At 37.7% G+C, this 27,073-nt stretch overlaps 3 protein-coding genes across 6 annotated transcripts; all 3 read left to right on the top strand.

The window, feature by feature from the left end:
• The first annotated feature begins 4,894 nt into the window (after positions 1-4,894).
• Positions 4,895-10,102, top strand: LOC145731510 (uncharacterized). 3 transcript variants are annotated; one of them, XM_081983318.1, is made up of 8 exons: positions 4,895-5,178; positions 5,234-5,313; positions 5,396-5,596; positions 7,616-7,749; positions 7,802-7,871; positions 8,016-8,327; positions 8,381-8,602; positions 8,653-10,102. In XM_081983318.1, exons 4-8 carry the CDS (start codon positions 7,674-7,676, stop codon positions 10,100-10,102), a joined length of 2,130 nt encoding a protein of 709 aa, XP_081839444.1. In that variant the 5' UTR covers positions 4,895-5,178; positions 5,234-5,313; positions 5,396-5,596; positions 7,616-7,673. The 3 variants fall into 3 exon arrangements, with proteins under 3 accessions (XP_081839444.1, XP_081839445.1, XP_081839446.1); XM_081983319.1 differs by having other exon boundaries at positions 4,895-5,596; positions 7,643-7,749; XM_081983320.1 differs by lacking the exons at positions 4,895-5,178; positions 5,234-5,313; positions 5,396-5,596 and having other exon boundaries at positions 5,609-7,749; positions 8,656-10,102.
• Positions 10,103-10,147: 45 nt separating this feature from the next.
• LOC145731528 (uncharacterized) lies at positions 10,148-11,996 on the top strand. Of its 2 annotated transcripts, XM_081983350.1 has the most exons (3): positions 10,148-10,503; positions 11,507-11,661; positions 11,719-11,996. In XM_081983350.1, exons 1-3 carry the CDS (start codon positions 10,148-10,150, stop codon positions 11,940-11,942), a joined length of 735 nt encoding a protein of 244 aa, XP_081839476.1. In that variant the 3' UTR covers positions 11,943-11,996. The 2 variants fall into 2 exon arrangements, with proteins under 2 accessions (XP_081839476.1, XP_081839475.1); XM_081983349.1 differs by having other exon boundaries at positions 11,507-11,996.
• A 1,181-nt stretch (positions 11,997-13,177) lies between these two features.
• On the top strand, positions 13,178-26,890 carry LOC145731509 (fatty acid synthase-like). The gene is made up of 33 exons (XM_081983317.1): positions 13,178-13,324; positions 13,381-13,539; positions 14,669-14,873; positions 14,971-15,174; positions 16,296-16,579; positions 16,938-17,080; positions 17,430-17,571; positions 17,650-17,863; positions 17,943-18,137; positions 18,191-18,438; positions 18,487-18,694; positions 18,747-18,973; positions 19,025-19,222; positions 19,349-19,496; positions 19,553-19,819; positions 20,363-20,583; positions 20,632-20,798; positions 20,853-21,153; positions 21,873-22,052; positions 22,103-22,236; positions 22,359-22,492; positions 22,544-22,700; positions 22,751-22,916; positions 22,968-23,279; positions 23,515-23,815; positions 23,866-24,117; positions 24,171-24,324; positions 24,376-24,580; positions 24,673-24,823; positions 24,873-25,167; positions 25,221-25,484; positions 25,540-25,809; positions 26,755-26,890. The coding sequence occupies exons 1-33, from the start codon at positions 13,249-13,251 to the stop codon at positions 26,830-26,832; spliced, it is 6,660 nt and encodes a 2,219-aa protein (XP_081839443.1). The 5' UTR covers positions 13,178-13,248; the 3' UTR covers positions 26,833-26,890.
• Positions 26,891-27,073: the final 183 nt, after the last annotated feature.

Here is a 27,073-nt window from a genome sequence, read left to right as displayed (position 1 = left end):
ACCAAAATATATGGGCAAAACACAACTGATAGAGCACAAAATAGAAGTAACAGAAGATAAACCAGTGAAATGCCGCCCTTATAGAGTCTCACAATCCGAGCGAGAAATCATTGACACACAAATAAAAGAAATGCTCAATTGCGGAGTAATAAGACCATGCCACTCGCCGTGGGCAAGCCCCGTTGTACTGGTGAAAAAGAAAGATGGCACGACGAGGTTCTGCGTGGATTACAAAAGAACTATAAACCCAGTCACCAAAAAATCATGTTACCCGATACCACAAATCGATGACATTCTCACATACATGGGAAATGCCAAGTACTTTACAACTTTGGACATGTTCTCGGGTTACTGGCAGATTCCTATAGAAGAGTCGTCCAAACAATACACGGCTTTCACGGCACAGGGACATGGATCATACGAATTCAACGTGTTAAGCTTTGGTCTATGCAATGCACCAGCAACCTTCCAACAACTTGCAGATAAGATATTTAGAGACTTAAAGTGGAAGGACATACTAATATATCTAGATGATATTATTATTTATTCAGAAAACTTAGAGGAACACTTAGCAAAATTACAAAAAGTATTCCAGAAAATGAGAGAAGCCAATCTGACCTTAAAACCGAGTAAATGCGAATATTTGCAGGAAAAGATAAGGATTTTGGGCTACACAGTAAGCAAAGAAGGAATAAGCCCAGAGGAAGAAAAACTTGCAGGGATTAAGCAATTCCCCACACCTAAGAAAACAAAGGACCTACAAAGCTTTTTAGGATTATGCAATTTTTATAGGAAATTTATAAAGGACTACGCGGTATTGGCACGGCCCTTACATGAGGCCACAAAAAAGAACAAGTTCTGCTGGGGTGAAGATCAGGCGAAAGCATTTGAACTGCTGAAAGAAAAACTGACGTCATCCCCAGTATTAAAACATTACAATCCGAATATAGGATGTACAATGCACACGGACGCCTGTATAGATGGAATAGGGGCAATTCTGCTCCAAGAAGGCAGTGACGGTCAAGACCACCCGATAGCTTATATAAGCCGGGCCTTGTCAAAAGCAGAGAAGAACTATTCGATCAGCGAGCTGGAGCTATTAGCAGCAGTCTGGGGAATGACCTACCTTAGGCATCTAATTTATGGACACCCTGTAAAAATCGTAACAGATCACCACGCATTATGCTGGATACACAATGTAAAAGATCACTCAAGAAGATTAGCACGTTGGGCTCTCAAGTTGGCAGAATTTGACTACACGGTAGTCTATAAAAAAGGCAGTAAGCACCAAGATGCGGACTGCCTATCACGGAACCCGGTGGCAGGATGGAGCGAAGTCGAATTAGATGAATTAGACGATATACCCACTTTCACGATATCAACGTTAGACATAGGAGAATTGCAGAATAAGGAGAAGGCCATACTAGAATTAAAAACAGCAATAAGCAACCCCGAATCAACAAACGTTGACGCACTGACACGGCGAAAAATAAAGAATTTTAGGCTGAGGGAGGGCGTTCTGTATAGAGCAACACAAACTAAGGAAGGACTGGAACACGCACTCGTGATCCCCCGGTCACTTAGGGAGGAAATTTTGTGGGAAGCTCACAACGCACCTACCAGCGGACACATGGGGGTAACAAAAACTCTGAGCAGACTTACTCCCAAATACTATTGGGATTCGATGACTAAGGACGTCAGAAATTACGTTAAAGGTTGTAGGGACTGCCAGGCGAGAAAAGGGCCAACAAATGATAAGCCATTGGGCTTACTCCAGCCAATAAAAGTGGGCAAAGTATTTGATAAAGTAGGGATAGACCTACTGGGACCATTCCGGAAAAGTAACCAAGGCAAGACAACGATAGTAGTAGTGACAGACTACGCGTCAAGATACGCCATCACAGCGGCCCTGCCTAACGGGAAGGCAGGACCTGTGGCAAAATTCTTATTGGAACGAGTAATACTAATTCACGGCGTTCCTAGAAGCATCCTCAGCGATAGAGGCAAGGTATTCCAATCCGAACTGGTGCAGGAATTACAACAGATTATGGGTCTGAAAAGCACTTTTACAACGGCATACCACCCTTCGTGCAACGGCCTAACTGAACGCTTAAACAAAACGTTGGCGGACATGCTGTCACTATACTGCAACACAGAGCAGACAGATTGGTGCACGTATCTGCCTTTCGTGACATTCGCATACAATACGGCCAAACAGGAGACGACACGTTTTAGCCCATTTCAACTAATATTCGCAAGGAACCCCACACTCCCACTGGACGCCACCCTTTTAGAAACTGAGGACGAGTCGAACACGAACGAATTACGAGAGAAAGCTTTACTGTTAAGGGCAATTGCTGTAGATAATATCCACAAAAAACAAGAAAAGGACAAGGACATTTACGACAAATATCACAGAGATGGTGAATTTGAGGTAGGAGATAGGGTGAAAATATTCATCCCAATTAGGAAAGTGGGAAAAAGTGAGAAACTGCTGCTACGATGGTTCGGACCCTACAGAATAATAAGGAAACTCAGCGAAGTTAACTATGAAGTAAAACAGGAAAAAGGGAAAAAAACGGATATAGTGCACATAGGGAGGATTTTACCATTTTACGATGAATGGACTTTGGGGGATATATCCGATGTGGATTCAGACGTAGAAAGCAAGGAAGGGGAACAATAAAATAAGTTGTAAGGGTAACATTTTGCATAAGGAGGGTGCAAACTCAGTATATTTCATAAAGCTAACATAGTCTAAACAATTATTTAAGTAGGTTGACCAATCATTACGCCTCTTCCGCCAGGATATCACAACCTAGGAACTCACGGAACAAGCGACCATCCCCTGCACTTCGAAGTGGACGAGGAAAGTCAGTAGAGGGCGCCACCACCCGCGAACTGAGTAACGGGTGCTCTGGCGCACAGTTAGGCAAGACGAAGCCGCGTAAGGCCGCCCTCCAGGAAGGAGCAACAGATTCCAGGAGAACCACAAGGGAGATAACAAGGGGAGCGTAATAGGACATAAGTTACGATTGGTCACACGGTGTAAATAAAGCCATGGGGCATGTAGGTTATTTAGTTAAGTTAGGGTTAAGTGTCCGGGGCGAACACTCTTCAGAGGGGGGAGATGTCACGAATAACATAAGTTGCACCATGTTCCGTTACCGAGTCTGGCCCCGGTCTCCCCCAGTGCACTGCCGAATCAGCGAGACCGGCAAATTGGGGTCATGAGACGAGTATTTAATCAGCGTCTCAAGCCATCGAAGATCACTGGTCTCTGGGTCGGTCTATCGAGCATCAGTCCGAACTTCCTAGTGCCCGGACGGCTCGATACCTTCTTGGAAATCCAGGCTGAACAGACTAGAGTCCTTACGCAACCCAGTGGTGACCGTCGGGACTCTTGACCCTTTCAGTACCTAAAGTAAGTCCTTTAGGGCGTGTCGGTCATAGGGGTTCCCTGCTCGTATCGAGCGGGTTTCGCTTGGCGACACTCCAAGGGGGGCTTGCTGTGCATAAAGTAAATCCTTCGGGCTTGTCGGACATAGGGGTTCCCTGCTCGTATCGAGCGGGTTCCGCTTGGCGGCACATCAGGAGGCCTTACGCACACTCACACACACACACACCCCCACGCACCCCCTCGTAGAGAGAGTCCCATGGGCGTCCCGCCTGTAGCGGTACTAGCGGCCCTCTTAATCTGGGAGTAAGATTTAGTTAGGCATCATCGTCAGTGTACAAATAAAGGAGACATACTTGAGCTACGTTTGTTGTTTCTCTTCCTGCGCTACCCCCAAAACGTGACAATATTATCAGACTTAATAGTTACATACTGTGTATTGACATTTTATTATTAAAATGGTAGTTTTATAATAAACTTGGTATATAAATAAATTAATAAAAACTCGATTTTTGATGTTTAATTATATTTGCGGTTCCTTAATAGTTGTGTAATGGACCCAGTAGTATTTGACTTCAGATATTTTAGATTAATTCAATTCAGGTCTGAATTCTATTTATTCCAAAAAAAAATTAGGAAAAAACATCGACTGGCTAAAGATAAGTTTCTTCTACACCCTTATGCATCCGAAGACACAAACTGAAGAGGCATCTTCAGATGAGTTCATATTTACTAAACAATATAAAGAAGGATGATCTGCTTAAAAAGTGTAGTGTTTAGAGGAGGTACACCATGGTGCTTTTCTACTTAGAAGATGGTACCCAAGAAAAGGTACAATATGTTAAATAAGTAAATCCCTGAAAAAATAACGATTAGTATGAATACGACGTCCATCCTGACCAGGAAACTCCCAGACTTGTTTTAAATTGTCAGAAGCCTCTATAGGATCGTTTTGAATGTGCCAAAGGCCTCTAAATGCTTCTGACAACAGTTTAAAAAGTGCCAGAAGCTTCTACGAGTCTTATTAAACCTTCCCAGATTTAATTTAAATTGTCAGAGGCCTCTAGGATCGTTTTGAATGTGCCAAAGATCTGTAAATGGTACTGAGAACTTACTCAAAAGTTCTAGAGCTCTCCACAAGTGTCAAGTGTCTTAACCTTTCAGATAATCTTCTAAATTGCTAGAGAGGCCTCTGGGAACTTTCTGAAAAGTTCCAGAATTGTTTTAAAATGTCAAAAGCTTCTAAATCCATTAAAAAAGTGCCAGTAGTCTCTAAATGCTACTAACCATCTTCTGAAAACTGCCTAGAGGCTGCTACAAGTGTTCTAAACTTAAGAATTGTTTAAAAATGCCATAGAGGCGTCTAAATACGATTGAAAACTTCTAGGGTCATGTCGAAATTTACCAAAAGCCTATATAAGGGTTGCTAAGGGCCATTTGCACCGATATGTTTAAAAAAACACCTTAGGCTAAGTTTTCATTTGACTGTGACATTTTCCACATGACCTGTCACAGTCAAAGTATAATTTAGCTCAAGTGGGACCTAGGGCGCCTTTCTAAAAATTTCCAGACCCTCTGAGTGGACCCATTGTTTTCAGAGATGGTCTACACCATTAGGACCTCTGCTTCACTGCAGGCGAGCAACTATTTTGATCACTGTCACAATAACAGATGTGTCATCCGCATACTTCACCTATCACCTATGTAAACGTATTTAGTTAGAAGAATAAAAGGAGTAAAACTTGCACCATCTAATACATTGGTGGATAGGAACTTTAAATGTAACCAACCCATGGTGGTTTTGATATATCCGGAAATGCAAAATTTTAATTTTAGGAAAAATTTGAAAATGTCAAAATCAGACCAAAACCTGAATAACTCAATTCAACATTTTACATAATCAATCCTTTCTGAAGGTCAGTAGTACACGTTTACCTAAATTACCCCGATTAGCTTCGAGGAAAACTGACTAAAAAAACGGTCAAAATCATATTTAAGCCAACTTTCCAAACCGTTCCCGGAGATTTCCGGTCGGGAAAACGAGGTGAACAACCCGCCATTGTGTTGGTTTTCCATCTCCAAGCAACGCGGTTCGATCAAATAAGCGACGAAGTTTTCCGCATGTAGTCAGTTGCGAGAAAAGAGCAGCGGAAAATTGTTGCGGTGCAATTTAGTTTTGAAGGGGAGAAGTTTGTAAAGGTATGAATTTTCATGTTTTTTTCATGGATTAAGTTAGTTATTTTGAACTAAAATCCTCAAATTGATTTGCTATTAATTTCTGACCGCGGTACTTTAAGAAAAGCTTAAGTAAGTGTGGTTAAGACTGTGCCTTTTTCCCATTAGTACTGTCAGACTTAAAGCTTGGTTTGGGAAAAGTATACCCTTAAGAATAACTAATTTTTCCTTACAACTCACGAATCAATTAATACAGAAAACACACGTCACAATTTCTTGGTATTGGCAAGGTTGTCGCATATTAAATTTTCATGTTTCTTGGCTATAATTTTGGCAGTCACACTGACCCGGTTAATCGTATCAATTTAGGTCACTTTTCAAGTTTTTAGTCTTTTTGCCTCCTCTATAAATTCAAGGCAGTTATATCCACTTACATAACACGTGTACTTGATACAAGAAAGTGAAACAAAAAACATACGGGCTGTATAAAAACTATATTACCCTCATACATGTAAAGAACATCAAGGATGTGACACATAAACCTGCTTAAATTGTTGTTGTTATATAAAACAAAGAATAAAAAGTAACAGGAAATGACAGTTAAAGCTAAAATCAAATTAAAAAGGTGACTGAATGATGTTTTTTAACACATACACAAGTTGATTGTCCTGAGGATGAGGAGCAATTAACTTGGGTATGTAAAACTATTTTGGGTGGCTTAATGGGTTTATCAGCTTATTTTCATTTTTCTGTCAAAATAACCGAGTTAAATCAAAAAAACCGGTGAAATGGCTGAGTTATCAGCTGTATGTAGTGTAGTAGTAATATTAGGCAAACGAAATCAGTTTGATTTTGGTTGAATTAATTTTATACCATCATCAGTACATTTTTGGCAATTATACCGTTTGGTTGTATGTTTCTGACTTAATTTTAGTCTATAACCGTCAATTATTTTCCATAAAGCTGTAAAACCACAAAACACTCTTAAAATCCAGTAAAATCAGTATAAACAGTACCAAACGTATTTTATAGCTTTATGAATGAAATTTCAACTTTTGACTTTAACTTAAATAGTCACAATTAACTAAATTTGCTTTTAGACAAGTTTCTTTTTAATATTTCAGTTTTACTGTTGCATGAACCCACTGCCCTAACATATTGATGGCTAATTTAAGCTAAGTTGAGTTTTGAATGTGACCAATAGAATGTAAAATATCACACTCTAAACAAAACCTACCATAGGCTGTCCTCTAAATGAAAATAAATAAATTGTCTACTATATTTTATACCATTTCTAACTGTAATTCAGAAAGTATATCAAGTGTTATTCAGTTTAATTTTCAACCTAAATTGTGTTCTTTTTTTCATAATTTATTAAAGTGCCTTGGAGTTTCAGCTTTGGTAATTTTATCCACAGATAATGTATTTTGTGGAATTGCCTTTGAATGTTCTGAATTTAAATTGATTTTTTTTTGTGACAGCATTTAATGTTTACCCCTTTTGTCTTCAATACAGTAAAACTAATAGAAACAAATTATCTTAAACTTCTTGCAGAATTCATGCTGTAAACCAAGTGACCTACCCTGAGTGAGTGAATTTAAAGAAAAAAGTTTCATATTTTGTATTTTAATATTATTTAAAAAAAAACTCTTTCCTTAACGATATTTTTAGTTTAATTATTCACCCCATTCTCTAATTACCGTTTTATTTATGGACATTTTAATTACGTACATTTTGCATATAATTTCCATATCAATCATATTTTCCAGGTAGGGCAACAGGCCTCAAAAACTTCCTGTTACACTTCTCCACTTCCATTCATTATCATACAATTTCACCATTTCAGGCCGCTTTAAGAAGTCATAATGTCGTACTATTAACCCATTTTCGTATTGCGTATTCACTGGTACAGAACTATACGACACGCAACAATTTGGGTAAACTTTTTGAAGGAGGTCACGGTTCTATAGTGGGACAACTCACGACAACCCTTTTCTGTTACTATTATAGTCTATGAGATTTATTAAATTGCGACAATAATAGCAGGAATAGTGACGTAGGCCTTTGTAGCTTATTAACAAAGGAGCGAAATGGTTTGGAGATGACACATCCATGCTACCACAACAATTCCATGTCCCTGGTGGAGAGAAAGAAGCAACAATGGGCAAGAGAGAGAGGTGGGTTACTGTTGATTCATATTTTTTACTCTAAAAAGTGTTAATTTTACAGAAGAACTTGAAAGACTGGGGATACTGCGCAACCCCCAATACCAAATCAGCTTTGACAAGACTTCAGAAAAGTATAGATTTTAATTTTTAGTCTCATTTTAAAGTGGCCAAACTTTAATGTTGTCAACTGTAAAAACATTATGCCATCAAAGTTGGATCACTTAAAAGTGTGACATCTTGTATAACACCTTAACTAATTCTTTACATCCTTTCAGGTACAGTTACTCATCAAAACCAACGCTTTTGGCTAAAGAACCTCCTCCAGACTATCAAACATCAACGCGACGTAGCAGTTTACCACCATTGTACAAAAACCAGTTCAATTCCAACTACGACTACAGAAATGACAGTAAACCGGATAAGCCCGACAGGGGTGGGGAGACTTCCGGTTACGGAAGTGACAGTTTCCCAACCCCAGAGTATAAAAACGCCAGAAGTCTGCCACCTGCAAGCAATAATCAATGGTCAGCAGGCCAGAATCATCAGCAAAGCGGTTATGAGTCTTCTTCCAGTTGCCGAGACGATCGGTAAGATAGGTTAAGTGTTCACACCAGTTGTATGTATTACACAATTAATTTAGTGCCAAATGGGGTGACAAAGGAGTGGGGATAGGCAAGTTCTGGCAGGCCAAAGACCATCCAGAAGAAAAATCGCCAAACGAACCGCCCAATTGGGTCAAACGAGGTTTGGAGGCAGAAGGCGCTATAGTCGTGGCCAACTCCTCCCCTTCAGTATCACCAGAACAAAGCCGGTTTGAGGAGAATGACCGACCTTGCACTGGATCCAGCTTTTCCCATCCCAGGTAATTCTAACCTTCCTAACAAAAATCCCATACTAATTTATACCAAATAGTAGAAGTTACATCAGAGGCCAAAATATTCCAATAGACGCTGCTGAATTAGCTGAAAGGGAACGTAAACGCCAGATGGCGTTAGCCCATCAAGAAGCAATCAGGCAACAACTGGAAGAGCGTGAAAAAAAGCGCCAAGAAGAAAGAGCCAGAATAATCCGAGAAGAGCATGAAGAAGAGCTACGCATTCAGAGAGAGCAAGAACACGAAAAACAACGAAAACTAGAAGAAGAACGCGCATTGCAGGAGAAACTGGAACGAGAACGTAAACGCAAAGAAGCTATCCAACAGGCTATGGAAAAGGCGGAGCAAGAAGCCAAATTGGAGAAAATGCGCCTTAGAATGATGAAGCACCAAAATCATAACTTGAACATCGCTGAAAATGTTATAGATAAAGACAAAGTGGGAAGTCCAGAAGTAGAACAAGAAGAGCAGCAATTAAACAACACAAAAGAAGTGTCATCAGCGCAAAGAACTCCAGTTCCAATAAACAAAGAGATCAATAACAACCTAACCGCAGTTGCACCACAAATTGACCAATCCAACGACCGAAGTTTAACTCCACTAAATCAATCTCCAAGACACCAACCTGACAACCTCCAACACCAATTCAACTACTTCATCCAACCAACCATGGACAGTTTCCAAGCAGTACAATACGCTCTCCTCATCCCCACTACCATGCCACAGTATCCAGTTTGCATGCCTGTGTCTATGCCCGGACCTTCAAACGAAAACTACATGATGTTAAACACTACCAGAACTGAGAATCGCGTTCTCACTCCCACCCAGTACCGTAACAATATGAGGAAATGCGACAGCAGTACTCAAACCGACATGGTGCCACAAAACTCCGCCAAATCGCAGGAAAGTGGTGAGAAGTTCTTGAGAGAGAAAATGTCCAATTTGGAGCTAAGCTACGAAAACAAAAGACGGGAAAGGCGAAGTCGCAGTGAAAGCATGGAAGAAAGACCTAAGTGGGGAGTAAACAGGCCTCCAACCCGCTACATGAAGCAAAGCGAAAAGGATTTACTGTATCAAAGACGAAAGCTACGTCAAAAGCGTGACGCAAATAAGAGCTACGACGAAAAGAACTCAAGCGACGACAGCCAAATTGGCACCCCAATACGATACAGACGAAAAGACTTGTCAGAAAAACGTCACTCCAGAGCAAGATGGAGGAAAGAAGAAAGACGCATCTTCAGTGGCAACATCCAAATGTACCAAACTGAAATTGTACCCATAGACAATTGCGGCTGTAGATGTCACGGCTGTACAGAAAATTCCCGAGTAGACATTTTAAAAATTCAAGAAACCTCACGTGAAGGTTATCAGTCTGAAGATCTCTCCACCAGGGATCAAAAGGATGAGGTGCTCAACAAACTACAATCTCTACAAAACGGGTTGATGTTAGCTCAAGAAAAATGGGACTACCCCACATCACCTCATTAAACTTTCATTAACTGTGGCCAAAATTGTGATTTTTTTATAGACTAGATGGCAAAAATTGACGATCTACTAGTGAAGAAAAAGGAGGTGGCACCTATTTTGGACCTATCCAAAGCCACCTGTAGCACCAAGGAGGATTTGCGTCGTCTTCTGGAGAAAGTTCCCGATTTCAAGATCAAGCCGGAAAAACCTCCGGAGACTGTCAAAATTAGAGAGAAGAACTTCAAGTTTAAATCGGGCAAAAAAGACTTGCGCAAGATGAGGGAACCGTATTTGTTTATGAACCCTTTGCCGGTCGAAATGCAAAGCTTAAAGATTCAAGATTTGGCTGAAGTGTCTATTGACTGGAAAATGCTAACCACTTTGAGGCCCAAAAACAAAATTGAAGAAAGCTACTTTTCTAGGTTGGTAACAATTATCATATATTTTACAAAAAAAATGACCGATTTTCCACTTGACTCAAACATTTTACAATAAGCTCTACCAAAATTAGACAGCAATAAACATAATGTTTTGTCAAATACGGACACTTTAGAAACTGATTAAACAATGTTTTAGACCCTTTTCACCACGTTTTAGACGTTTGACAAGAACTTTCACCACCTTTAAGGAGTTGCCAGCATGTTTAATCAAATTCGGACAGCTCCCCAACTCGTTAGAAATATTTCAATATTATTAGACCTTTTCCAACAAGATTTAAACTACCCTAACTTAATTAGTAATTTGGACAGTAGACGACACAAATAACGACAAATTTACATACTTTTAAATAATTTTGAACATTTTTAGGCACTTTCTAATATGAACTACCAGTGACTGTAGAAAGTTGCCAACATGTTTAATCAAATTTACAGACGCTTTACAAACTGTAGAAATTCTTTTTAGGATTTTTAGACAGTTTTCAACATTTCACGACTAGTTCTGTCAAATTTAGATATTTAGTCGGCAAATGGACGTGGAGCTGTATAATTGTAGACATTTTACGAATAGTTTATTAATTTCTACCAAATTTAGGCAATCGGATCCTTATCGCGATTAGTATTTGACATTTTGGTCCAAAATTGCCTCTGACAAACTACTATTATAATGGTGTTTGCCTTACTAATGAATCTTTATGAAATTTGAGGTTAGATATTATTTGGATTTCTGGCATTTTTTAGGTAAAAATTTAAGAAATTGTTCATTGAGATATTTGGGCCTGTGATAATTTAAAAAAAAGCTATTAATTGTTTTAAAGTTACAGGGTGAACAAAATTTACGCCCGCCATATTAGATTTTATCGATTGTTTATTCAGATTGTAGTAAAAACGACAATAAAATCCAGTGGCGTGTATTACATAAAATTAAATATTTTTTCCTCTCTTTTAACTACTGACATGACTGACTGTATTTTTGATAATAATTTAGATTGGTAGAATTGGGAAAACTGGAAAACAAAAGCCGAGGAGCAGAAAAAAGACAGTTTCAAATGGATCCCCAAGTCAGGAAAATCAAGAACAAAGCTGGAGTGGTGGAGATGCGTACTGTATGCTGCGCAGAATGCGGCGAAGACTTTTGCAACGGTATGTTTCCCATAACCCAACTTTTCACTTGTACACTTTATCGTGACATGTATGAAGGTAAAGTATGCGGTAAGTTGGGATATGACTCGTTTGCACGTCAACCGGAAGTGGCGGCGACCAATCAGAAGGTACTGTCTCCAGTCTCGCCCGAAAAGACGAAAAGGAAAGTCAAGCGCAAGTCGCGGTCTAAGAGCAAAACCAAAAAGAAGTCTGCTTCGAAGTCGAAGAGTCCGAAAAAGCGAAGTCCCTCAAAACACCAAAAAGGACGAAAGACTGATTAGTCTGTATTAGTCAATATTGTAATGTAGAACTGAATAAAGTAAATATTGTTTAAATTGAGTTTTCATTTAAAAATATAGCTACAAGAATAATACAATCATAAAGCTTAAAATCAGAATTCTACTGTTTGGACATCGTGAAATCAAATAAACTGCTCGTCAAAAAGAATAGGCAGCAACATTTTTGGTCATTTTTGAGCGGCTCTTTCTTCAAATTGATTCACTCGATTCTCACACCCTGTATACTCGAATCCGTGGCAACTTTCAAAAAGATCATTTAGGTCATCAGAAAAAAAAAGAAATTACCTTTTAATCCTCAAAAAAATTATTAAAATCGAGTGACTCAATTTGAAGATACAGCCGCTCAAAAAAAAATTTTGCTGTCCCATTCTTTTTGAAGGGCAATTTAGTTTGCCAGTTCATCTTCTGTTGATATGATCGAACGGTCCCATTATGTACAAGAAATGCTATAGGTGACTATCTTCTTTTGAAGCAGCATAAGACATCTTCTTTTATTAAAAGCACAAGATGAGACACACTTTATACTTATAGGCAAATTTCCATGATCAAGTCAATCAAACAAATTTGACTCCAAATTTGCGTATAATTTTCATACGTTTCTAAAGTTGCGTATGGTCAAAAACAGACCCTATGGACAACCCGAATTTCGTGTACGTTTTGTCATAAGTGGCACCGTTTTGGAAATAACCTAAAAAATACAATTTTTGGCAATTTCGGAAAAAGTATGAAGATAAAACCCTCTCACTTCCATACAGTTGACAGATCAATACCGGCATTTTTTAAGTATTTTACTTTATAGTTACTTTCTTCTTAGGACACCTTGTATAAAACGTAGTTAACTGAACTGTAACAAGGTAGTAAACAAGTCTAGCCTACCCAGAATATGATAATAATTAATACCTAACAATAGAACGGTATTTTTACATAATCGATTATTAAACCTACTGGGTTCAATATTTATTCCCGGAAGCTATATCAAAATACATTAAATAAAAGTGATTACCTTTAACCTTTTCTCTGTTTTTCTTTGTTTTATTATGCTTTTTAATTTAACATTCAAATTAGGCAATTTTTACACGGCCCACTATAATGCCGACAAGAATTAAAAAAAAAAAGGTTTCTTATTCAAACCATTCGAACTTGAATTTATCGTCATGAGTTGTAGTAGGCCTAAATTAACGAAAATTTGCGTAATATAAACTATTCAGTGGAATGATCTATAGATATAAAGGATCGATGCGTTAATTAATTTGGTTCAGTGCAGTTTTTTTTTCCACTGTGAACAAAAATGGAAAGTGATCCAAGCGTGCAATTCGGAAAAGTGATCTCCCACCCTCCTCCTGAAGATGAAGTGGTTGTTACTGGTAATTTGCCATTATCATTAAATGTAGTAAGGAACTTAAACGAGGGTAAATCGCAGGAATTTCGGGAAGTTTCCCAAAGGCCGACGATATCGATGACCTGGTGAACGCTTTGGAAAATAAGCAGGAACTTCTTACTTTGATACCGCCCAATCCGGAATTACCGCCCAGATTTGGATTGATGAACGACAAAACAAGATTTGATAATGGATTTTTTGGTAAGTACCAGTGAAAGTGTTTTAGAGTTGGTTAAGTCTTTTTTTCAGAAAAGATTCAATATTCAAAAAAAAAATGTGAAAAAATAGCTAAAAAGTATTAAGCAGATTAATGTCAAATTTGTACCAGATATCTGTCAATTTCTTTTTTTGTTCATCAATTCTAGGTCCTAAATCCATAATTTTATCAAAAAGTAATTCGATTTCATCATTTTAATCTATCAAGCTTATGAACAAAAAGTAAAAGTTTATTTATAATGAAGTATAATTATTTTCGTTTTTCAACTTTCAATATCATCATATTTAATATTCAAAAACTCTTCTGACATTCCTATTTGGTTCAATAAGTCATCTACGATATACAAATTGGGTGAGTTTTGCGTGAATTCAATTTGGTCCATCGAGTCGGATTTTTCTGGAAAGGGGGCAAATGTCCTTAGATTTTAAACCCTCATCAAACATTCAGTTTTAAAGTTACGGCTAAAAACAGTTAAAAAAGCTATTTTCAGTCTTCTAAAACTACCTGCAATCTAGAAATATGATTTTTCTAATCCTGAAGATAGTAGCAAGTGATATTACATTTTATTGAAGAAAGAAAATGTCTAATCTATCCGACACAGTCCCAAAGAAAAACAGTTCAATTTCTACATCAAGCATAAGAGACAACACTCAGAAAAAGTAAAAGGGGTGTTATGACAGTTTGATTTCAAATTTACTGAAACATTCACTTTTGAATAAAAAAAACCCTAAATAACTAGTCCAAGAAGCCTTAAACATTAAATTAAAAGTTATTAACATCTGAAATAATGAAAAACTTTGAGCTTGATGAGGCTATGTTGTTTTAAAAAGTCCTGTAAAATTAAGTTTTTTTCTTGTGAATTTGTCAATATGAGCATTAATTTAATGTTATTATTAGTATCTATACAGTGTGTCCAGGATAATGAGTGGATCTTGAAAACGGTTAGAAATACAGATTTAGTTCTTTTTTGTAATGTTCATTAAGTAGAAAGAACAACAATATTAAATAAGTGGAAGAGTTTTTAGATGTAACGTAATCTATGTAGTTTTGTATTAAGTTTGTCAATTTGATGATTTATTATTATTATATTATTAATAAATTATTATGTCAAAGGGGTTACAATGCGTCACACTGTCACCCTCAACCCATTATGCAAAATGCTCCTGGAGAAATGTTACGAAGCAATTTTCGATGCCGGATTGCACCCTTCGGACTTGGAAGGAACTAACACTGGAGTGTTTATAGGGATTTGTCTCTCCGAACATGAACACTACTGGTTCACTTATTACCAACAGGAAAATGGCAATATTATTATGGGGTAAGCGCAACCAGTATTTCAGTCAGATTCATATGTTTGATTATTACTGGTTCTATTCAGAATTTTTTTTCACCTGGTTCTAAAATGCTTATTTTAGAAACCAAAAGTCAGTCTACGCCAACCAAATTAGCCACCACTTGAAATTAAAAGGTCCATCTTTCGTTGTGGATACAGCTTGTAGTAGCTCAGCAATGGCCTTAGATTCTGCTTATAGAGCAATAAGATTAGGCCAGTGTGACAATGCCTTAGTGGCCTCTGCCAACACGATTAGTCTTGGAGGATTCTCACTACAATTTGCTAGGTAAGTTAAGCAATCATCAAATTTTGATCAATATATGCATTCATCACCAATTATAATTCCTAATGAAACATTTTTAGACGTCAATTGTGTGAATAATAATGCTCATTATCATAAAAGGTTATTCTCATACCAGACCAGAACTTTCATTTCAAGTAAAATCTTCAAATATTATAAGACAAAGGCTGATATTACAATTTAAAAACTGTTTTACTACCGAATCAACAAGTGAGTATTACAAACTTGGTTACCTAAACGTTACCTACGACCTTTCCTTACTTTTTTAATTAATGAAAGCTATTGTGAAATTTAAATAACATGAATTTGTTTGTCCGACCTTCATTTTGCTTACAACTGGTAAATTTTAAATATTCCAGCTAATTTTACTTTCGAATAGTGATTTTGTTTTGAAATAAATCACACACGATGCTTGAATCAGTTTTAAAATACCAAATAGAAAATATATGGTATGTAATAAAGTGGAGTACAAAAAATGTTCATACTTGTGCAGGATGATCTTTGAATTAAGAAGAGAAATATCTGTTCAAGTGTCTAGCTTGGTATGCAAAAGACCACCCTGTATAATCTACCAATTCATTTTGAATAACAAAAAAATGTTAATTTTTAAATTATCCAGAGTGGACTATTGTCATCTAATCTATAAATTTATCAGTAGTACAATCTGAAAAAGTTCTGAAATTGTCTTGTCGAGTATAGGAAATTGCTCGTATTCCTATACAAAACCTCGTATTTGGTGTTTTTAGGTTCCTGGAAATGTAATTTTCCGAAAGTTTCTGGCATTCCAAAGACTAAAAAAGATTTTGTATGCTTTTCCATGTTTGTTGCCAAAGTTTTCTAGTTTTTTAGATACTTACAATTTTGCCGTTTTCAATATTTCTGTTCATTTTCAACTAACTTAAAAAACTTAAATTTCTAAACCAGTTTCAAGCAAAAAACAAAGAGTTCCTGTAGTTGTCAATGTCATATTTACTAAATTCATTTTTAAAGTTTAGAGACTTCGTACAGGATTCTCACGACAATTTTTAACTTTCTGGACTTCCCTTCAAGTACACTTTTTGTCGTTTGAATTGAAAAAAACATCATTCTTTCCTTTCCTACCATAGGTTGGGATTGATGTTAAGTCCAGATGGACGTTGCAAACCCTTCGACATCGATGGACGGGGTTATGTAAGGTCGGAGGCAGCCACCGCCGTTTTGTTGCAAAAGGCTAAAAACAGCAACCGGATCTACGGTAGTTTAGTTCACATGAAGACGAACAGTGATGGATATACCGATCAGGGAATTACGTTTCCTAATGGAGAGTCTCAGTACGAACTTTTCAAAGAAATCTATGAGGAAAGTGGCGTGAATCCGGCTGAGGTCGAGTACCTCGAAGCTCATGGAACCGGTAAAATTTTGATTTTCTACAAGTTTTAACGTTTAACTTTTAAATCTATTTTCTGACATTACACAACAGGTACGCCACTGTATAACGAAAAGTGTACCACCATTGATATTTTATTTTATTTAACAGATGTACTAGTTTTATTGCTTTTTGAATTTATTATTGCATCGATAAGCCACTGATACGTCACTGTGTATTTCACTCATATCGATTGCTTAGTTTCAATTATTGATTTTGAACTAATCCAAATATCCAGTGGCTTAATTATTATAACTTTATTAATCATCTTCATATACTAGAAAAAATATATTTTTGTCTTTTTTTTTGCCTTCTTTAAATTAATTAGAACTTTATTTGGTAGGAACGGTTGCTGGAGATCCAGAAGAAATGTCAACCATCGATCAAATTTTCACACCAGGCAGAAAGAACCAACTTTTGGTGGGTTCCGTCAAATCCAACATAGGACACACGGAAAGCGCCTCGTTTTTGTGTAATTTGATCAAGGTTAGTAGTGGAAATTGGGGATTCATTAGTAAGCTGTTATGTAAATAAGGTACATTCAACTAAATTTTGGACTACATAAGCTGTTTTTGCAAAGTAATAATTAAAACATTAATGTTAATTAATTATACCAGAATGGCAAAAACATATTTAGTGGCCTGATAAAGTCACTTGGCATATTCCACTGTTTTGTCGAACACTTCCGTACAATAGCACAAACCGCAATAAAAATCTACATTTTAAAATATTCATTCTTTTTATGTTGAAACAGATCAAACAAGTTGATTTTTTTGCCTTTTGAATAAGTTTCTTTTATAAATTCATTAGAGTGACACTTAAAAACATATTTTAGCTAGCCGTCATGTTTCATTCCAACGCCATTTTGCCAACGATTCATTACAAAACCCCCAAGCCAAGTCTACTTGGTATTTTAGAAGGACGAATCAAAATTGTGGTCGACAAAATACCCCACCCAAAAGGAAACGCCCTAACTGGTAAGGTTCACTTCAACTCAAATGATGGTTACGTCATCAGCTGTGTTTCTGCTTCATGTGAAACAAAATTCGTTTCAGCAATGAGTTGTTTTGGTTTCGGAGGCTCAAATGGCCACGCTATTGTAAAGAAGTACTGGAAAGTCAAACCAAATAAAGTTCAAGGCTTCAGCACCGATTTACCTAGATTGGTGTGTGTAAGCGGACGTACCGAAAACGCTGTTGAACTTTTACTGAACGACGTGGGGGACAAACTAGATGAGGAACACATCGGTTTGATACATAACATCTTTAGGTAACCGTTGCTAACTCTAGAAGAACAGCTAACAAATCAAGTTCCCCACTACTGCCAATTACAATTTACTAAATTGCAGAAAACCAATCACCAATCACATCTTTAGAGGATTTATCATCGTCTCAAACAAAGGTATTCTAGAGAAATCAGTTTCCAGAGTTAAAGGAAAGCAACAAAGCAAACTGTATCTTTACCTGGGAGGTTCCTGCCAGTTAAACCAAAGTTTGTTACCAACCCTTCTCAACATTCCTATACTGGGTGATTTCAGAACCAGGTTCACCCCTAGAAAATCCATGTCAAACATCGTAAAAATTGGAATATTTTTAGAGTGACCAACTTTTTAAACAAAAAAGATTTGGACTTGGATTTTGAACGTAAAGGAGGACCTACTAAACTCTTCTACGAAGCCCTGACTCAAGCAGCTTGTATCGAACTATTGAAACAGTTGCAAATTCTCAAAGCTGAGGTTTTGGCCTTTTCTTTCGGGCATTTGGTCAAAGCTTTGTACGAAACGTCACTGGATTTGGAGGAGTTTTTGGAACTTGTTTACTCCCTTTCAGACTCTCAACAACATTGTAAGTATTGTTAACTGGATAGCTTTGGTAACTGATTTTTGTAAATAGATTCCAAGCTTCTGAATGACAACAAACGTCCGCAAAACCTACTTAAGGCTGTGTTCCATGATGCGAGGCCTAAATTTGAGAGATTAGTGCCAGCAGATGCCACAGTGCTACATTTGGGCACTTCTCCTACTTGGAACGTTGGTCGTTACAACACTTTGAGCTTCAATTCGGCAAGCACAACTTTAGATATTTTGTTTATACTTGGAAGGTCGGTATAGTGTATATTTCACTTCAAAAGGGTAAATTAATCACAAATGCAGGTTATTTGAAGCGGGTTTGCAGCCGCAGATCCAGTACCTCTACCCCAAAGTAGAATTCCCTGTCAGCCTGGGTACCCCAATGATTTCGTCAAAAATTAAGTGGCAACACAGCAGATCGTTCTTTACTCCCAGTTGCGAAACCAAAGTGAAGCAAAAACAGAGACGAACATTCGATATTGATCTCAATGACAATAACTGGGCTATGATTGAAGGACACAACATTGATGGTAATTTCATTCCTGTGATCATCGAAATTGAAATCTAACATGACATTCCAGGCAGGATACTCTTCCCAGCCACCAATTACCTTTACTTGGCTTGGGGTTTATTGGCAGACATGCTGGAAACTGATATGACAAAAACCAAAGTAGTGTTTGAGAACTGTAGGTTTTTGAGGGCCTGCACACTCAACAAGAACAATATCCTCCAACTACGTCTGACTATTGCTACAGAAACAGGAAACTTTGAAATTACAGGTAAGAGAAATTATTGTATACGACATTGAAAGATTCAGGGTTGTAAAATACATTATTTTATAAACCGATGAGGGTTTAGAGTTGTTGAATTCTGAAAAATACACTTTTTGGTGATTTAAATTATAGAAGAGGACGCCGTCGTCGTTACTGGTACTGTCAAATACGCTGAAAACGTCAAACTCCAAGACACACCCCGATTCGCCCCTGACGCTGACATAGTCATGAACACCAAGGACATTTACAAAGAACTGAAACTACGAGGGTACTACTATAAGTAAGTTTTCAGGCATTTTCAGAAAACATTTACTATAACTTGTAATCAAATTTCAGTGGCGTTTTCAAAAGTTTGACCACCTGCAACATAAAAGCCACCCAGGGGGAGATTAAGTGGCGCAACGATTGGGTGGCCTTCATGGACAACATGTTGCAAATCAAAATTTTGGCAGTGGACACCAGACAACTTTACGTGCCCACTAGTATTGCCAAGCTGTCGATTGACCCTCAGATGCACCTGGAGAAAATTAACTCGTTGAGGACTGGTGATGATGAGAATGGTGATGTTGATTTGCCTATCAGTAATAGTTTTGGAGTTATTAGGTGATTAACTCTTTTTTTTAAATTTGAACTTTATCAGGAGTCTGAAAGGCATACAACAACCTAAGATCAACAAAGTAAAGTAAAAATTTGACATGTCTGGAGACTTAAAAAACTTTCTCTAAGTGTCTCACAGATATATCTAGTGACTAGCAATGACGTCCACAGCAGAATCGAACATATGGGGTTCAAAAACTCTTTAAAGAGTATCCACAATAGTCAAAACTTTCTGAAACGTTTCCTTCTTCATAAAGAAACCTTTCCAACCAAGTGAAACAATAATTCAATTTGAAGACTTTACTCATTTTACCAGATATTCTGCAGATTTTCTAGTGCTGTAAAAGATGAAGAAAGTGTTTAATTAATCCCCATAGTTTTACACCTTCAATCCCTAAGATACTGAATGATCTTAACTACAAATTGTTCTTTATTCTGTTGGAAAACTTTTCAAACTTCTGAACCTCCAGCTGATTGTATCATCTGAATTAAAAATGTTAAATAAATGCACTCATTTTGTAAATAACTCTACATTTTTGTACTGCTTAGATCTGGAGGAGTCGAAATTCGTGGACTGATCGCTTCTCCACTACGCAGAAAAAAAGAGATGTACGTACCAGTTTTGGAAAAACAGATATTCGTACCAAATCTAGGCAAACTTACGATCGACCAAGCCCTCAGGGTGTTTATGCAAGTTGTTTTGGAAAATTCTGGCTTAACTGTGGTCAAGGTGGTTGAAGTTCATAACGACCAACCGAATGAATTAGCTGGTAAATGCAATTTTAAAGAATTTGTATCAAGCTAAAGTAGAATTTTAGGTCCCATCATCAAAAACGTGCTGGAAGATTTACCTTTGATCAAACCAGACATAACCGTACTATCCCCTACACGCATTGAAACTGAAGTGAAAGTGGAGAATAAGAAACTAAGTGAAATCCCTGAAAGTAATGTAGTTATTGCGACAAACCTGCTGAACAAAAACAACGTAAGTTATTTTCAGTATCATATACAGTTATTAATTCAGATTTGTCCCAATTAGACTGAACTAGTCATCAAAGCTACAGTAGCAGGAGGGTATATCATAAGCAGGGAACCTCTGGCTTCTGATCTACCACCTCAGCAAAACTCTAAACTGCAACTCCTAAACGTGTACGAAACCGACTCAGAAAAACTGGTCCTTTTGAGAAATACCGATAATTCTTCAACTAAAAAATCGAGAGTGTTTGTTAATGTCAGTGATCGAAGAAACTTCCAATGGTTGGACAATTTGAAGAGCGCAGTGGCAGAAGAACGAGAAGTGGTCGTGTGGAGTCAAAATGAACCATTAAATGGAATAGTAGGTAAGTTTAAATGTTCAGAAAAATGTACAAAATGCTGTAAACATTTTCAAATCAAGAAATTGGTTTGTTGATTTTTTGCGTTACTGCCGTTTCTTGTGGAGCAAAGATTGGAAAAGATTTAAGTAAACTTATCATACTTCCGAAAGCAGCAATTTGAATTGTGAAATGTTCAACTGAAGAGAAAATGTAGTCATTAAGTTCATTTACATAAAACAGAGTTCTATGTTACATCTTTTTTCTCTCTGTCTCAAAACAACCATTAGAAAACTTGGATTTAAGAATGAAGGACAAAATAAGAACCTTAATAACTAAATACAGAACGATATTTACTAAAAGAATTAAAAAATAATAAGTACAGGTTTAACCAGCATGAATACTTCATGTCATCAAAACTATTATTGATCACTTAGAATACCAGATTGCACCAGACCTTTTATTGGATCTGAACACATACAATTGAAAGAAATTGATAATTTGTGATATTTTGGATCAAATACAGAGGTTTTCCCAGAGCAGCATAATGGGCCCAATAGAAAGAAATTCACATTAACGAGCAATGCCGACGACACCAACATATTGGTGTCTATCTCGGTCTAACCTTACTACAGCTAATACTAAATAAAATACAATTCTAGCAGTTTTAAACAAAAATCGTGGCATTCTTACTTAATTTGACAAATTTAGGAAACACAGCCATTAATAATCTGATTTTCTTGTAGGTTTGGTTAATTGTATTAGACGAGAACCAAACTCGCAGAACGTCCGATGCCTGTTTATCAACACGCCTTCGCCAGACTTCGATCCGGCTCATCCTTTCTACAAAACTCAACTGGATAAAGGTTTAGCCGTTAACATTTTGAGGAATGGTACTTGGGGTACCTTACGGCATTTGCTCCTAAGTAAGTGCCATTTTATACCCAATCAGAGATTTAAAAAGTTGGTTTCTAAGGTGAAATTGACGAGAAGGAGTATGAGCACTGCTTTGCTAATTTGACAGTCAAAGGAGATTTGTCTAGTATTAAGTGGGTGGAAGGTCCACTTACCAGGAAGCGTGAAACCCAACCGAATGAAGAAATTGTGCAGGCAAGTACAGAGTAGGTTAATCACAAAAAAAAGACACTATAATGAAGCAATTACTCCTCTTCTCTCATCATCTCTCAAAGTATTCTAAAATCAATATCATAATCAAGTTGTAATAACTACAGATCCACTACTCATCATTGAACTTCAGAGATGTAATGACAGCAACTGGAAGGATCAACGCGGACATAAAAGCCATCGATGGAAGAGTCCAGCAAGAGGTGGTGCAGGGTCTGGAGTTTTCTGGAGTGACTTTGAGGTAACAAATCCTCACAGCTTTTAAAAATTGAGTTACACTTGCATGGTTTAGCGGAAGGAGAGTGATGGGGATGGTGGCCGGAGGCTCTTTAGCCACTTTGACTAAAGCGCAAAAATACCTGTTGTGGGATGTACCTAAAGAGTGGAGTTTAGAGGAAGCGGCTACCGTCCCGGTAGTGTATGGTACATGTTTGTTTGCGCTAGTTGAGGTAGGTTTGTAGCCAACTTTAATGGAGTGTATTTGATAAAGTTTGGATAGATTGGGAAAATCAAACCCTACCATTCAGTCCTCATTCATTCCGGAACTGGTGGAGTAGGTCAGGCTGCCATTAACCTCTGCCTCAAATGGGGTTGTACCGTCTTCACCACAGTTGGTACTGAAGAAAAACGCAAATACATTCTGGAAAACTTTCCTCAAATAAAAGGTAACAACCACCCCACGCACAGAACATCTTAGACAACAAATTAATTTTCAGCCACTCACATTGGTAACTCCAGGGATATTAGCTTCGAGCAAATGATTATGAAACAAACCAAAGGCCGAGGAGTGGATATCATCCTAAACTCGCTCGCCGAGGAAAAGTTGCAAACTTCCGTCCGGTGCTTGGCACCAAACGGAAAATTCCTGGAAATAGGAAAATTTGACTTGGGAAGCGACAATAGATTGCCAACCAAAAATTTAAGAGACGGGCGCAGTTTTCATGGTGTTATGGTGGATATGGTGTTCAACGATACGGACGATTTCAAACAGAAGTTACACGATTTGCTAGAAGGATACATTGCTTCAGGTGCTTACTAAGCTTTTATTACCTGCACACATACAGGGTGTTCCAGTAGAAAATTTGGGACATCCTGTAGAATGATGAATCTAACGGATGTAGGGCTCGAAACAAACCATATTAGAATAACGGTTCGTTTTTATATGGAGTCTTCCTTAGGGCTCATCAAACCTGTGTCTGTTATTTTAGGCTATTTTTTTAAATTAATTTCAATTGATAATAAATTCTAATCCAATCAATTTAGGAGCTATAAAGCCATTAAAAACCAATGTGTTCCAAATGGATGACGTCGAACAAGCCTTCAGGTTTATGGCCACAGGCCAACACATGGGCAAAGTTTTAGTGCAAATCAGAAAGGAGCTCCCAGTCCCTTTCAAAGGTACTCCCAGATTATTCTGTCAACCAAACGAATCCTACGTGATTTGCGGAGGTTTGGGCGGTTTTGGAATGGAATTGGCCGATTGGCTCGTTCTTAGAGGAGCCAAAAACTTGGTATTATCCTCCAGGAAAGGTGTGGTCAATGGATACCAACAATACCGAATCTCGTATGTTGTTCAAATGTTTTATACAATACCAATAATGAGTTACGGTGTAGGTTATGGGAGTTGTACGGATGTAAAGTGAAGATATTCACCCAAGATATTACCACTAAAACTGGGTGTGAAAGCTTGATTAGAGAAGCCAACTCTCTGGCACCTGTTGCTGGTGTATTTAATTTGGCAGTGGTTCTGCAAGACGCCACCTTGCCCAATCAAACTGAAGAGAGTTTTGAGGTATCATTCCGGCCTAAAGCTTACGCCACCCAGTATTTGGATGAAATCACTAGAACATCCTGTCCAAACTTGAAGTAAGGTGGTCCATATTATTCAACCAACAATATTTTAAATAGTTTGTGTACAGAAACTTTGTAGTGTTCTCGTCAGTGTCCTGTGGTCGTGGTAATGGCGGACAAACCAACTATGGTATGGCCAATTCTGTGATGGAGAGGATATGTGAACAAAGACGAAGCGACGGCCTACCAGCTGTAGCAGTCCAATGGGGAGTTATTGGAGACGTAATTAATCATAACACTCAAACCATACTTTTGTCTATCAAATAATTCTAGGTTGGACTGGTGGCCGCGATGGAAGAATCCAACAAGAGTCTGGAAATTGGTGGCACTCTGTCACAAAGCATATCAAATTGCTTGCAAGTGCTGGACACGCTGTTGAAGCAGGACGAGGCTGCTGTAGTGTCCAGTATGGTAGTTGCAGAGAAAAAAGCCGTCAGCGGTTCTGGAAATATACTGTCCGTTGTTCTGGGTATTATAGGTTAGTTAGTTTCATGTATTTCGACTAATTAATGACCGCGTTCATATCGTGTGAAACTCCAACTGATTCTTAACAGCAAATACCATTTTCAGGTATTAGAGATTTAAAAGCAGTGAGCATGAATTCGGCCCTGTCCGAATTAGGAATGGACTCAATGAACGGAGTGGAAATCAAACAAACCTTAGAGCGAGACTTCAACATATTTTTAACTCCTTCCGAGCTCCGAACCTTAACACTAACCAGGTACATTTAGCATAACTACCGAAGTAACTCACATTAATTTGGTATGAAGGATCGTAGAACTGAACGAAAATAAAGACTTGGCTGCTGAAAGTGACCAACCCAACGAGTTCTGGTCACCTTTCATTAAAGAATTACTGGACACAGTAGAACAAACCAAGAGCATTGTTCAGCTAAGCAACTCCTACCAACCAAGCAGCAAAATCATTGTCTTTCCTGGTATCGAAGGTGTGTGCAACTTGTTGCGCAACCTAGCGCCAAGACTGAACGCTGAAGTGTACGGAGTCAACTACGTGTCAACTGTACAACAAAACAGCATCTCCCAAATGGTCGATCATCTAATCCCTGTAAGTATTTGTAAAAAGTAGTAGTGGCAACGCTGTATTGACTTTGACTGCAGGAACTTCTAGAGTTACTGCCTCCAAACCAACCATTCCACATCATGGCTCATTCTGTAGGTTGTAATGTAGCTCTAGAAACAGTCGGTAGGCTAGAAAGTCTTGGACGACAAGGTACAGTGTCCTTTATTGATGGGTCGCCCGAGTATATGCGACAGACCATTAAACTGTTGATCGGAAGTAATTCGGACGAAGAACGAGAAAATGTTATGCTTGGAAACTTGATGAGGGTACAACTGACCGGTTTGGAAGCTAATCAAGTTCTGGTAATTTGGTAACTGGTTACTTAAGTGTCTATTTATTAAAAAAAAAATGTTGCAGCAAGAAATCCGCAAGCTGAAAACGCTGCCCGAGAAGTTCCAAGTGATCATGGGGCACTTCAAGACTGACGAACGAATGACTGAATCATTCGTACTGAACGCGATGACGTCGGTTTTGAAACGGATCGACGCATGCTGGACGTATCAGCCGACTTTCACTAAACTGAAATCGCAAGCCAAACTGTTCAAACCACAGAGCCCAATGATCGACATTGAGATTAGCGAAGACTACGGACTGGGACAGTACTTTGAAAAACCTTTAGAAGTCGAGGTAAGATTATTTCATCAACCATTATATCCGGTGTAATTAACGGTGAAGATCCTAAAAAAAACATCAATACACCAAAAATTTCATATACCGGATAGCTCGAGACTCGACCAACAAATGGATACTAAATGTGAACTCAGAGCAACTATACAGGGTTTCTTAAGTATGGTACATAATTTCAGAGACATGTTCTGCAGCTATATCAATTATATCCCATAAGTTGCATTCGGCTTCTCTTTGTAAAAATACCGAGTACTGATAAATTTACTCTACAATAATTGATAGATCATCTCTACGTATCTTACAGATAATACAAACCTTCCATGAACAGTTTCTTTAACAGATCACCCACAAACGTATAGCCCCTAGCAATAGACAATAGACCTAGCAAATTTATTCCTTCCATTAGCTATTTCCTTCTCAGTGTTGACTTTATATTATTATTATTGCCTAGTTTTGTATTCATTTACAGATTACTGCTGGAGCTTGCTTCTTACCTAGCGCTCTTGAAATAGAATTTGTTGTAGCATAGTTAAAGTTCAATAAGCCGCTTCTATATCTAGAAAAATAGAGCGAAGAAATCAAACAATTTGATCGATATTAAAAGCGCTATAGAATCTACGCATTACTAATCACTATGTGTCAAACAACTTAATATTGTATGGTACTTTTGCTTTCCGCTCTATGATGTGCTTACCTTTAGATGACGCAAATGATGGTTGGAAACTGTTTTACTCACTCTTCCGAGTGACTCCTAAAATACTTTTCGCTTTAGTATAGGTACTTGTCATTCGAGTCACAATCGAGAGGACCGCAAATTTTCTGATCACAGATTTATTCTACATAATTTTGTAACTTTGCCTTTTCATGAGACATGACAGTTGTAAATCATTAAAGTCATTTGTGAGCACCTAACAGAATTAATCTTATTTAATTATTTTTTTACAGACACTAGCAGGAACTCACACGACGATCTTGGAGAACGAAAGTCTAGCTCAAGCCCAGATAAAATTTATCGGGAATTGAAAACATTAACCTTTAATCAGTGCTGTATTATTGAATATAATCTAATATATTAATTAAATGTTTTTCTTTACCTGATCGAGAGTAGCAAAGTTAAAAAAAGCAAGACTTTGATAGATATGATAATCTAAATGAGAAAAATAATGAAAAAATTTGTCAAAGAGAAGGTTTGCCTATAAATTTGCTAGCACTTTATGAAAAAGTCAGCTGGAGCGAACTGAACTGGAAATTTGGTATAGAAACT

The sequence above is a fragment of the Ips typographus genome, linkage group LG7 (genome assembly GCF_016097725.1).
Source record: "Ips typographus isolate SLU linkage group LG7, UJ_Ityp_2.0, whole genome shotgun sequence".
Classification (NCBI taxonomy): domain Eukaryota; kingdom Metazoa; phylum Arthropoda; class Insecta; order Coleoptera; family Curculionidae; genus Ips; species Ips typographus.
This window is presented reverse-complemented; position numbering and strand designations above follow the sequence as displayed.

What these genes read in the sequence shown, in the direction of transcription:
- LOC145731510 (XM_081983318.1), top strand. Translation starts at nt 7,674, where the DNA reads ATGACACATCCATGCTACCACAACAATTCCATGTCCCTGGTGGAGAGA. An exon ending in ACAATGGGCAAGAGAGAGAG is followed by an intron (nt 7,750 to 7,801) that starts GTGGGTTACTGT and finishes TTAATTTTACAG; the next exon opens with AAGAACTTGAAAGACTGGGG. An exon ending in TTTGACAAGACTTCAGAAAA is followed by an intron (nt 7,872 to 8,015) that starts GTATAGATTTTA and finishes ACATCCTTTCAG; the next exon opens with GTACAGTTACTCATCAAAAC.
- LOC145731528 (XM_081983349.1), top strand. Translation starts at nt 10,148, where the DNA reads ATGGCAAAAATTGACGATCTACTAGTGAAGAAAAAGGAGGTGGCACCT. An exon ending in GAAGAAAGCTACTTTTCTAG is followed by an intron (nt 10,504 to 11,506) that starts GTTGGTAACAAT and finishes ATAATAATTTAG; the next exon opens with ATTGGTAGAATTGGGAAAAC.
- LOC145731509 (XM_081983317.1), top strand. Translation starts at nt 13,249, where the DNA reads ATGGAAAGTGATCCAAGCGTGCAATTCGGAAAAGTGATCTCCCACCCT. An exon ending in TTCAGACTCTCAACAACATT is followed by an intron (nt 18,439 to 18,486) that starts GTAAGTATTGTT and finishes TTTTGTAAATAG; the next exon opens with ATTCCAAGCTTCTGAATGAC. An exon ending in CGAACCTTAACACTAACCAG is followed by an intron (nt 24,824 to 24,872) that starts GTACATTTAGCA and finishes TTTGGTATGAAG; the next exon opens with GATCGTAGAACTGAACGAAA.